The following is a 12,068-nucleotide window of genomic DNA, read 5'->3' on the forward strand; positions in this document are numbered from 1 at the left end:
ACACGTTTTCACCATTTCCCCCTTGACACACACACACATACATACATGTTTTCACCATTTCCCCCTCAACCCCTCAACACACACACACACACACACGTTTTCATCATTTCGGGTTCTGGGTGTGTTACCTTTCCATTTCTTCATGTGAGTACACACACACACACACACACACACACACACGTTTTCACCATTTCCCCCTCGACACACACACACATACACGTTTTCATCATTTCAGGTTCTGGGTGTGTTACCTTTCCATTTCTTCATGTGAGTACACACACACACACACACACACACATGTATGTTTTCACCATTTCGGGTTCTGGATATGTTACCTTCCCATTTCTTCATGTGAATACACACACGCATTTTCACCATTGCCCCCTCATCACACACACACACACACGTTTTCACCGTGTCCCCCTCGCCAGCTCACCAGCTCACCTCTCAGACCACTGAGATCTGAGTCCCGGGCGTGATTCCTGCCTTCCTTCCAGACAGCAGCGAGATGAGGAGACGCCTGAGGACTTCTTCTACTTCATTGACTTCCAGAGACACAACGCTGAGATCGCAGCTTTCCACCTGGACAGGTAGGGCACAGCTGGCTCCTGGCCAATCCCGGGGAGAGGGGGGCATCAGGCAGACCCTCGGTGGGTCCTCTCTGGCATTTCTTCCTTGGGGCTCTTCATCTTCTTGCTTTGTGATGCCTTCAGCCCAGCATGTCCTGTCCAGCCCTGTGGATGGAGAAACAGTAAGGTGTTTATTGTCCTGGGAAGAATGACTTACAAGGACGCTACCTCTCCCGTCCTGCCCATCTTGCCAACTTGTGTACACTGTTGACCTGGGCTTCCATTTCTTTTTGTGAAAATGGGGATAATGTCCCTGTTCTCATTTATCCGAGGGGTCTAAAGAATATGCCTCTAAGAGGTGAAAGTACCTTTCTAAACTTCTAGCCCTTCTGTCTGCCTGGCTGCTGCTTCTCAAGGTGCAATCCCTGGACCACAGGAGGGAGGTCCTTCTCCCGAAACTAGTCCTTCCTCAGAACCTGTCCAGAGTACGAGCGTCCAGAGTACTCTCACCATTTCTACCCTAAGGAGAATTCTAGATGGGCTTCTTCCAAGGCAGATCCCTTTGTTCCTTGGCATATTCAATATCCTTCACCCGAAACATAACTCAAAGGCATCAGTTTTGGGTCTTCCTGATTCATTGTCCAACTTTCAAACACACATAAAGAGATTGTAAACACTGTGGCTTAATGCTCAAAGTGAATTTTTAACACTTTTTTTAAATTTTATTATTTTTGCGTGCATGTACCGTCAAATCAGATCTGACTGGTACAGGAGGAGATTGCCCCTCCTTCCCCAGCAGAGCACCTGGTGGATTCGAACCGTGCGCCTCTGGGATTGTAGTTGCAGCTCCTTGCCACTAGGCCACCAGAGCTCCCCCGAATTTTTAACACTCTAAAGAGCCCTTGTGAACCCAGGAGAGTACAGCTTTGACTAACATTTCCCATGTTCAGAAGGATTAGCCTGCCAGCTGGGACAGTTCGGGTGGTGGGAAGGTTTGCCCCTTAAGGCTTCACAGAATTTCTATCCCCTTCTCTTGTCCCTTAAGATCTGGGATTGTCCTGGCCACTCTGAGCTCAACCCTGCAGAGACCCTCCCCTGCCCGGCAGCCAGCTGCTGGGTCCAGTCAGCAATAGCCATCAACAGAGAACGTGCAGTGACCCGGGGCCAGGACCTCTCCCTCTCGCTCCCTGACCATCCCTCAGATCTGAACATGGTTCCTTCTGTTCCAGGATCCTGGACTTCCGACGGGTCCCACCGACTGTGGGGAAGCTAGTGAACGTCACCAAGGAGATCCTGGAGGTCACCAAGAACGAAATCCTGCAGAGTGTTTTCTTTGTCTCTCCAGGTAGAGCACTGGCCACAGCGATTATTCTGGGTCTAAGGCCATGGTAGCCAGTGTGCCCACCGTCACATTCAGCAGTGGCCTGGCCCCTGTCAGTGGGACACACAGTATGTGTGTGAGGGTCACATTAGGGGACGGGTGTGTGCCGTCATCATACACCCCCCCACCCAGTCAACTTGATGAGAAGACGAATTCTGAAAGAGAAACGGCCTTATGTGCAAGGCTAACTACCCTATGTTGGCATTGAACCTGCAACTTGGCCTCCCTGAAATTAGATGCTATGCATCCAAAGTAACAAAAACTATTTTAATCATACAGCTAGGACATAGGGAACTCTGGTGGCCTAATGGTAAAGAGCTGTACTGCCAACCCGAAGGCATGTGGTTCGAACCCACCAGCTGCTCTGCAAAAGAAGGATAGGTAGTCTACTCCCGGGTAATTTACTGCCTCTGAAAACCTGCTGGAGGGTCGCCGTGAGTTGGTTCTGCCTCGAAGGTACACACCAGCAACAGTTAGGACACAGTCAGGCTGTGTCCCCCACTTCCTCTTCTCTGGGACATTTGAAAATTGGCTCTGTGAATGTTACATTAGTAGAATTCACTCGGCCCCATATCTGGAAATAGTAATGGTTCTGTCCTTCTTCTCTTCCTCGACTTCCATGCTGGACATTCAAGTCTCCCCTTCCTCCTTAGGGATGACTTGCTTAGGGCAGGAGCATGAGGCCCTGCGAAGCCCCCTTCTTACCTCCTCTGTCTCCTCCCCCTCTCCTAGCGAGCAACGTGTGCTTCTTCGCCAAATGCCCGTACATGTGCAAGACGGAGTACGCTGTCTGCGGCAACCCTCACCTGCTGGAGGGCTCGCTCTCGGCCTTCCTGCCGTCCCTCAACCTGGCCCCCAGGCTGGCTGTGCCCAACCCCTGGATCCGGTCCTACGCGTTGGCAGGAAAAGAGGAGTGAGTCTTCCCTTGTTTACAAAGCCATGTGCTGGGCTTGACAACTACCACACACACACAAACACACACACCCAGTGTGGCCATGGCTGTCCTGAGGACCTGCAGCCAACCTGGCCTTGGGACCCCAGAAGCCTTCTCAGTCCTTCTTTGCCTTGAGTCACACCGATCATACTGGGACCAGTCGCTGGCCTATGTCTCTCCCCGCCTTCGTTTTTAAGACTTTACTATGTACTCGACGCTAGCTTCTCTGGGATGCAGAAGTACAGACAACCTCTACCTTCAGGAAGCTCCACGGTCTAGTGGGGCGGGAGGAGATTACCGCCTCGTAGAGTGATCACTGCTGTAACAGAGACACACGAGCAGCCCTTGGGAGGGACACCAGGCTCACCAGGCTCAGTGGGTCCCATGTGCATCTTGTTCATGGTGCCTCTGGCATTGACACATGTAGTAGGTGCTCAGTGAATAGTATCTGGCTGAATGAATCAGTCCATCACTCAGGACGGCTTAGGGTGGGAGAGAAGTGTTTAGAGGATTCCGGGAAAGCGTGACTATCCCAAGGGGCTTGTAAAAGTTAAAGAGTCAGCCAGGTGTGATGGGGGCCTTTAAGCAGAGGACCAGGTACAAGAGAGAAATGACACAGTGCCTTCTCAGCTGACAGTGAGGGGGTCCAGAAGCTTTAGTGAGAGCAGGTGCAGAGGAAGCAGGTGGTGTTGTCCGGCACCAGCTTTCTCCAGCCCACCTCATCCCACCTTTCTGGCGTGTGGTACCCAGCCAGCAACAGCCACACAGAGGGGTGCCTGGGAAATGGACGGGACCTGGAACCTTCTCACCACATGCAGTCTGCAGCCTCCTGAATGTCCCAGCTTCCACCTGAGAAGCCGCCCCCGGCCCAGGAGACGACTGGGAAAGGGAGGTGTTGGAAGGGCCCCCCTGGCTCTTCCAGCCCCAGGACGTCCTGTCGCCCTCAGGTGGGAGGTCAACCCGCTGTACTGTGACACGGTCAAACAGATCTACCCCTACAACAACAGCAACCGGCTCCTTAACATCATCGACATGGCCATCTTCGACTTCCTGATAGGTGGGTCCTGGGGCTTGGGGCACGTGGCGGTGAGGGGGCCGAGTTGGGACTGGCAGTGGCCAGCCAGGGTCCACCCAGGGTCCTGCGTGCTGTGGGATGCGGGCACTTCCCGCATGCTCTGCAGCTGTGAAGTCCACAAGGGCCACAGTTAGCAGAGGGCTACGTGTTGAAGGGTTGTCACCCTTGAGGCAGGCTCACAGCCCAGGGGCCTGAGGTAGGCAGGCAGCCAGTGTTCCCCTCACCACAGAGGAAGAGAGGACACAATACATGTCGCTGACCAGGAGAGGGCCGAGGGACGGGGACAGGCCCAAGAGATGAGGAATCCTGCCTTCAGGTGCCCACAGGGCGCGGCCCTGGATCCACGTTTTCTCTCCTTTACAGGAAATATGGATCGCCACCATTATGAGATGTTCACCAAATTTGGAGACGATGGTTTCCTGATTCATCTTGACAACGCCAGAGGGTAAGTCTGACTTCCTGTGCCCCCAAACCCTCTTTCGGGAAACCAGTGGCCTCTACAGGGAGGGCCTCCACTGTCCCAGTCCCTGCCTCCTTCCTGCCCTATTTCAGTTTCCTTTTTTCTTTTGATCTCTGTTAAGTACCTTATTATTATCCTCCAGCCAAAAGCACTAGCGTGCCCCTAGAGAAACAGACTGACGTTGTCTGTCATCTTCTGCTAGATGGTTCTTTCCCAGAGACAGAGAACATGGCATTACTCAGTGGCTGGCTTTACTCAGTGAATGAATGAACTAGCAAAGGAACTGCCTGCCTTTAACATCCTTAGAGAAGCCCTGATGTTACAGTGTTTAAGTGCTTGGCTGTGAATCAGAGGGTTGGAGGTTTCAGTCCACCAGCCTAATGCGGGAGATACGGCATCAGCTTCTGTAAAGACCGCAGCCTTGTAAACCCTAGAGGGACAGTCTTCAGTCCTTCAGAGTCTCCTCTGTCCAGTAGGAGCCCTCTGAGTTGGAGTCAACTCCACAGCAACAAGTTTTCGCATCTTTGGACAGAGTCTTTTATGATCAGATTTAGGAGAAGGTTAGTGTGTCAGCTGCCAGCGATCACTGGCGTTTTACCCAGAACTGTGATTGCTTTAAAAGGTTGAGGTAAAGAGGCATGAACATTAAGGACCTGAGAGCCTGGCTGGCTGCCCACGCGCACCTGTTTCCTCTCCTAGGTTTGGACGGCACTCCCACGATGAGGTCTCCATCCTCTCCCCCCTCTCCCAGTGCTGCATGTAAGTGTCCAGTTAAAGAGGCGTTAACAGTCAGGGGCGCCCGATCCTGGAAGGGTTTCCTCCGGTTTCCGTTGTCTGGGTGATGGATGGGATGAAGGCCCCCGTGACACGAATTACTTTGACGCTTTACTCCAGATACACAATCTCCCAAGCAGCATCTCTCTCGCAGACATTTTTTTATCTTTCAGCAACTGAATTGGAATCTAATCTTTTAAACCTTTCACTCACAGACTTTAATCTTGAGCCCACTCGGATAAGCAGAGCGTGGCAGGCTTTGATTACTAGTAATCAGACCCCAGCTTCACCCACCACTCAAAGCAGCTCCGAAGTACTATTTGATCACCATCTAAGCAAAATTCTGATTAAAGTCTCCGAAACTCCGATCAGATTGAAAGGAAACACTAAGGCCTTTACTTAGCTCCCATTTCTCTCTAGGGAACATCTAACCTACTTCCCTAAGTCACAGGGTTCCAGCCAGGCTTGTCAAATTGTCCACCTGCACCATCCAGAACTAATTATAAATTGGTGCTTCACACCCACCACAATGGCATTCCTTTCCAGCTGAAAATTCAGAACAGAACATGAATATTCTTAATCACCGTCTCAGGTTGATTTAAATGTGATTCCCTCCCTGAGCAGAATATGACAAACTAAGCTGTTTAACCATCTGAGTCTAAAGTCAGACTAACACATAAAAAGAGCTCAGCATCCTACAGTCAGGATTGGGCCTGTCCTACTTTGATCTCCCTGATACTGGACTCTGATATATGAGTATTACAAAGTTAGCAGGAAACAGCTTGGAGGCTGGTGGTATCCAGGACGTTGGAGATGCAGCTAGCCTCATTACTGCACCTAGAAGACACCGCTCAGTGTAATCTTTTGGCGGATTCAAAATGCTGCTTCTTTTTAATTTTTTTTTTTTTCAATTCCCTTAGCAGTGCCAGGGTAAAAGCACAGGGCCCCACCATGTGTGGTATTATGATTGCAATGGCTGGAGCACAAATGACGCCACAAAACTATCCCAGCTTGTACCAGTAGCTTGAAATTTGCCTCCAAATTCAGAGGACCTTGTGAGATGGATGAAAGAAAGAAGTGGGTAATTCCAGGGTGGTGACAAAGGAGTAAGTCAGGGAGACTTCAATTCAAGCAGATCCTAGGCAGTGGGGGAGCCGAGTCAATTTCCACGGCCCCCAGTGGGACGGAGAGGGGTCTCTGTGGTTATTGTGAACAAGGGTAGCTACACACAAGGACTTTGGACTGAGAAGGCCACCTCGGCAGAGGTGATGAGAATGATTTCACTTTAGAATGGAAGCGAGATCTTGGAAAGCAAGAGTCGCCATGTTCAGCCTCACAAAGCCTCTTTCACTCTCAGTCGGCCCAGTCAGTGTCCAGCTTTAAGGTGCACAGGAAGCAATGAAAAGGCCATGGCTTTAACCAGTAGCACCTTAGTCTTCAAACTGGCATCACTGCTTCTCAGCACCGTGGAGAGGTCCTTCACAGGTGACTCCCTAAGGCACCACATCTTTTGATTTCTTGACTATTGTTGCCAAGGGTATTGATTTATGTAGACAGAAGTAAGACGAAACCTTGAACATCTTCAAACTTCTCTCCATCTATCCTGTTACCTACTGGCCTAGTGGTGAGGATATTTGGTGTTTTGGAGGTTTTTTAAATTTATTTTAATGAAAGTTTACAGAGACTTTGGATTTCCATTCATTCATTGTTGCCCTTTTCTCTCTGTCCCCTCCCCCGCCCAATTCGTGTTTCTCTTTGAAAAGTAAAAGTTATTTCATTGTTATTCAGTCCCTCCCCCCAAAGTCCACTCCACTATGCAGCCTTTGTTCTGGACTCCTGTCATAACAGTATCTAATTATAGATCCCTTTTAAACAGTTCTCTCCATCATCTGTTTCAACACAGTATACATTATTTATCCCCTCTTTCTCAGTCTTCCCCCAGACCTGATGTCAGTCCTCTTTTCTAACATTGGCATTATGCTGTATTTGTCCTTTTGTGACTGAGATATTTCACTCAGCATGTGTTCCAGGGTCACCCGTTGGTAGGTTCCATTGAGTCGAGTATGACTCACAGCAACCCTGTGACCAGTAGGCGTGAACCTTGTCCTGTCCTGTGCAGTCCTCACCCTCTGACCCACTTGAGCCCATTGCCAGACTCTGTAGCAATCCACCTGGTTGGGGGTCATCCTCTCTTTCGCGGACTTTCCCTTGGATTGCCGAGGCTGTAAATCTTAATTAATGTGTAGGCATTGCTCATCTTTCTCCCAAGGAGCCACTGGTGGATTTGAACCGCCAGAGATGTGAAACCCTTTGGTTAGCGGTGCAGCATCTTGCATACTATACCACGAGAGCTCCTCAGCTCCGAACTTTGTTGTTGTGTACCGTCAAGTCGGAACCGACCCATAGCTCACCCTCAAAGGAAGTCATCGCATGGGAAGAGACTGCCCATCCTTCTCCCAAGCACTGTGCTTGTTGTTGTTGTTATGTGCCGTCTAGTCACTTGCGACTCATAGTGACCCTATGTACAACAGCCCTAAACTCTGCTTTGTCCTGTGCATCTCCGATACACCCATCCTGATTACCCCAGTCACTGAATCAATCCACCTCATAGAGGGTCTTCCCCTCCTGCACTGTCCCTCCACCCTCCCAAGCATGAAGTCCCTCTCCAAGGACTGGTCCCTCCTTATATGTCCAAAGTATGTTAAATGGAACCTCAGAATCCTGAGGTTTGACCCTTTCCAGGATGAATCTGTTTTCCTAGCAGTCCTCAATACTCTTCTCCAGCACCAAGCTCAAAGGCATCAATTCTCCTTCTATTCTCCTTAGTCATCGTCCAACTCTCTGATGCGTAACAAGTGATGGCAAAGACCGTGGCCTGTATCAGATGCACCTTAGTCTCCAGAGACACACCAGTGCTCTTCAGTACTTTAGAGAGGTCCCTAACAGCAGACTTTCCCATGGCAATGCGCCTTTTAATTTCCTGACTACTGGTGCCGAGACTGGTGGAGCCAAGCAAGCACTGTGCTTAGTGGGCATAAATACCCTCCAGTAGCCCAGCTGACGTCACAGAGGCCTGTTGTTGCATCCTGAGAATGGAGAACTTATCAACTGTAAATACAGCAAAGTGCAGGCCTTGCCTCACCAATCCACCTCTAGTAATTTTTCAACTTCCTCATCCTCTGTACCTTTTGAGGGTTCACGGTCCAGTCTCAGAATTGTCTAGACCAGCCTGTAACTGAAAAATCTCTTTGAGCTGTAAACATAGCCTCACTGTAATGTGACCAACACACAGTAGTAGAGCAAGGAAATCTGCTGGGTCCCTAGCAACCCAGGTCAGTACTAACAATTTCCAACAGTGATGTCGTGTCCAGGACTGGTGATGGTTGTCGTTTGTGTCCAGGACCAGAGGTGGTGGTCGTGTGTGTCCACGACCGGAGGTGGTGGTCATGTCCAGGACGAGAGATGTTCTGGTTGGGATGGGGTAGGATGGGGGAAAGCACCTCGTTAAGGTCTCTGAAGTCTGCAGCCACAGTCCAGGAGCCGTCTGGTTTCCTCACAGGGCTGCAGAGGGCTAATAAAGCACCTGAGCTTCCTGGACAATTCCTCCCCTATCGATTCTAGAAGCACTTGGCTTCGCTGGCTTACGTCCCTGGCAGCTTTCACTGCCCTTATCACAGCTGGCACTGTCCCCGAGATGTAGTGTAAATCCATCCTTCGGGGTATTACCCCGAACATGCATTCTGGTATTGAGGACTTGATGTGGTTTAGGAGTGTGCTGGCTCAGAGAGGCCCTATCAACAGCAGTCGTGAACGCTGCCCGATCTCTGCTAGGCTTGTGACCACTGTTAAAGCCTCTTCCTCTGACCTCCCGCAGCATGATGTCTTTTCCCAAGGTCAGGTCCGTCCTGACAACATGCTTGAAGTGAGACTCCTTGCCTCAAAGGAGCACCCAGGATGCCCTTCCGCCAAGACGAGTTTTTCGTTCTTTTGACTGTGCATGGGATAGCAGGTCCTCTTCCCCACCACAGCTTCAAGGGTCCTGACATGTAGCGGGTCGTCAGAGGCACTGACAACCCCTGATTTTTAAGGTCAGGATTGTTCACAGATGCCTTTTCTACCATCCCTGCCATTTTTGCAAGGGGGGATCCTTGAAACTGCTCACTTTCCAAAGGGAAAGGTGCATTCTGCTCCTGTATCAAAGCTAGGTAGTACCTGTGCTGCTTTGCCCTCAATGTCCTATGACCTCGACTTGGGGCACCAGTCCCCCATAAGGTCCTAGCCTTCAGGTTACTTCAGCCCCATTTCTAGTCCTACAGAGTGATGGGGTCCACCCCTTTCTCTTGTGAAGGTAGGCAGTGCCCCCCCCCCCGAGGACAGTACTGTTGCTCTGACTTCAGATTCTTCTCAAAGTTCGCCCCAAAGTATAGTCACATCTTTTCTGCTGTTGTCAGCAACCACCAAATCCGCCCACTTCTGGTTACTTTCAGTAGACCCTTGGGCGACCATCCTCGTTCTCAGTCCCTCCCCATGGCTCATACCATTTTTATAGCCCTTAGTCTCACCACAATCCGCTGTGATGGTCCCACCTGCCAGACCATCAAGCCCACGAGGATATGTCTGTGACCACCAGCAGGCTGGCACACCGGAGAGCAAGGTCATGTAAAGATCCTTGCTTTCGTTTCTGCCATAAATAATTCAATGCCCGAGCCTGTCATGGCTGGCATTGAGCACCTTTTTTACGGCCTTTGGTTGCCAACTCGGTGCTGCCCATGTGAAGGTAGTGAAAGGGGGAAGAAAAGGGACAGTGCATGAGGAGGAGACTGCTTCCTCTCCCGCCTGAGGTGCCGGCTCAGGCACTTCCTTCTGGCACTCATCTCCCTCCCCTCAAAACCTAGAAATGGAGGGTCTGGGGCAGCAACAGCAGCTTCTGGACACAGACAGGCAGGTGGGCCTCTGGAATCCCTCAAATCCTGCACCCTCGCTCACTGTTCTCCAAGCCACCCCCTTCCTCGCCCTGTTTTTGCAGACTGACAGGCAAGCATCTCTGGCTACTCATTCCCCTCAGAGGTGGTTTGCAGAACATCAGTGGTGGCCGCACTCACCTTCTGCACACCCCTTTCCAAATGCAGCTCCTTCCCCAATGCTCTTATGTCTACTTCGGGGACCAAAGGGCCCAGAGCAGCAGTGGCCCCACTGCTGTCACCACTCCCCTGTCCTCCTTGTCCACATACTTTCCCCCAGTGGTGTGTTCTCAGGACATCACCACCCTCACATGGTGACCTACACGCACGCATCTAGTGCACAGGCAAATCTCCATCCGTGGTGATTGCTGGCCAGGCTGCAGCTTCCCTGACCAGGAGTCTCACTGCTGTTTCCTCCGTATCCCGGCTGGACTGCTAGTTGTGTCTTTATGGAGCAGGACCTCAAAATGTGCCTCCAAATGTGCAGGCCCCTGTCTGTCTGAGGACACGAGCAATGGCAGGATGCGCACGTGTTTGTTTCAGACATCAGGTGAATTATGTCCCACGGAGGACAGTGGGACCCTGCACTGGGTTTTCAGAGGCAGTAAATTACACAGCAGAGCACCCATCCTTCTCCCACAGAGCAGCTCGTGGATTCAAACCATGTGCCTTTGGGCTGGTGGTGCAACTCTTTGTATCACGAAGCCAGCAGAGCTCCCCCGGAGGGGTAGAGAGCTCCATCAGGAAGTGTCTGACAATAACCAGCAGACCAGACACTGACCAGGTTAAATGGACAAGCTAGGGCCTGGGGGAGGCAGGGGGAGGCCACCCCAGCAGGGGTTACAGAAACAGGATTTAATAGAGGTGAGTTGGCAGGAGGGAGAGGGTGGCCATGACTTCGGCTGTGCTACATCTGCGTTCCCTTTAAGATCCGGGTCCAAAAGTGGGCCAGTGGCTAAAAAACAATGAGCATATCTCATCCTTGTGTTTAAATGTGGTTGAGAAGACACTGGGGAAGATTCTCGGAACTTGAGTTACAGCCACCATCTGTGGGAAAAGCAGCCACTTTGGGCCAGTTTTTCTGTGCGGGTTTTTTCGCATTTGCTTACTGGGTCTTTGTGACTTTGTCCTTTCAGGATAAAAAAGAAAACGCTCTTGCACTTGCAGCTGCTGTCTCAGCCCAAGTACCAGCTCAGCGACGTGATGCGGGAGTCCCTGCTGGATGACCAGCTCAGCCCGGTCCTGACAGAGCCCCACCTCCTGGCCCTGGACCGGAGACTCCACATCATCCTCCAGACAGTACAGGAGTGCGCTGAGGCCCACGGGGAGGAGAACGTCGTCCTCGGCGGCCCAGATCCTGGCCAGGCTCAGTGGACAAGCTAGGCACTGGACTGTCCAACAAGAGGACACACACTTGAGGCCAGCAGTGGACTCCCAGTGCCGACCACTCCTACTTCAACCTGTGGATCCTGGTGGCAGGAAGTCAGGAGCTCAGGAAGGACAGGCATCAGGCCTCTTCTAAAAAACCACAAGACAAGTGACATCTACTGAATTTGACCTTCATTCCTTGGTGTGTGGCTCCTAGGGTGCGGCCTTGGCTCCCTCTCCCAGAGAGCACACTTCGAGCTCACAGACTACTCCTCTGCCGTGGGAATGTGGAGACAGCTCAGGCTTGGCACCACTGTTCCCAGGAGAGTTTTAACTGTAACAGATGGAATAAAGGACAGCGCGTGGATAGTGAACCATCCTTCAGATCCTTCCAGTAAAAGGGTAATTCCTGGCCCACTTACATCTTCTGGTGCACAAGCAGGATAAATAATTACAAAAGAGACCTCACACATGCTAGGATTCTAGTCCTAGCGGCTCAACCCAAATACAGTAACCCAAGTGATCGGTCTGAAGAGTAACTTCTCA

The 12,068-nt window shown here is 51.2% G+C and overlaps 1 protein-coding gene across 1 annotated transcript in view; it reads left to right on the forward strand.

Moving 5' to 3' along the window:
• FAM20A (family with sequence similarity 20, member A) overlaps nt 1-11,537 on the forward strand; it is a 64,695-nt gene extending 53,158 nt beyond the window's left edge. Inside the window, exons 5-11 of the mRNA XM_006886398.1 lie at nt 498-590; nt 1,799-1,914; nt 2,683-2,863; nt 3,832-3,941; nt 4,323-4,404; nt 5,119-5,178; nt 11,291-11,537. Coding sequence (XP_006886460.1) covers nt 498-590; nt 1,799-1,914; nt 2,683-2,863; nt 3,832-3,941; nt 4,323-4,404; nt 5,119-5,178; nt 11,291-11,537 — 889 coding nt within the window. The remainder of the gene's footprint in view (nt 1-497; nt 591-1,798; nt 1,915-2,682; nt 2,864-3,831; nt 3,942-4,322; nt 4,405-5,118; nt 5,179-11,290) is intronic.
• The last annotated feature ends 531 nt before the right edge of the window (nt 11,538-12,068 follow it).

Source organism: Elephantulus edwardii, unplaced genomic scaffold (assembly GCF_000299155.1).
Source record: "Elephantulus edwardii isolate Elephantulus edwardi_28Jun2011 unplaced genomic scaffold, EleEdw1.0 scaffold00048, whole genome shotgun sequence".
In the NCBI taxonomy this organism is placed as follows: Eukaryota; Metazoa; Chordata; class Mammalia; order Macroscelidea; family Macroscelididae; genus Elephantulus; species Elephantulus edwardii.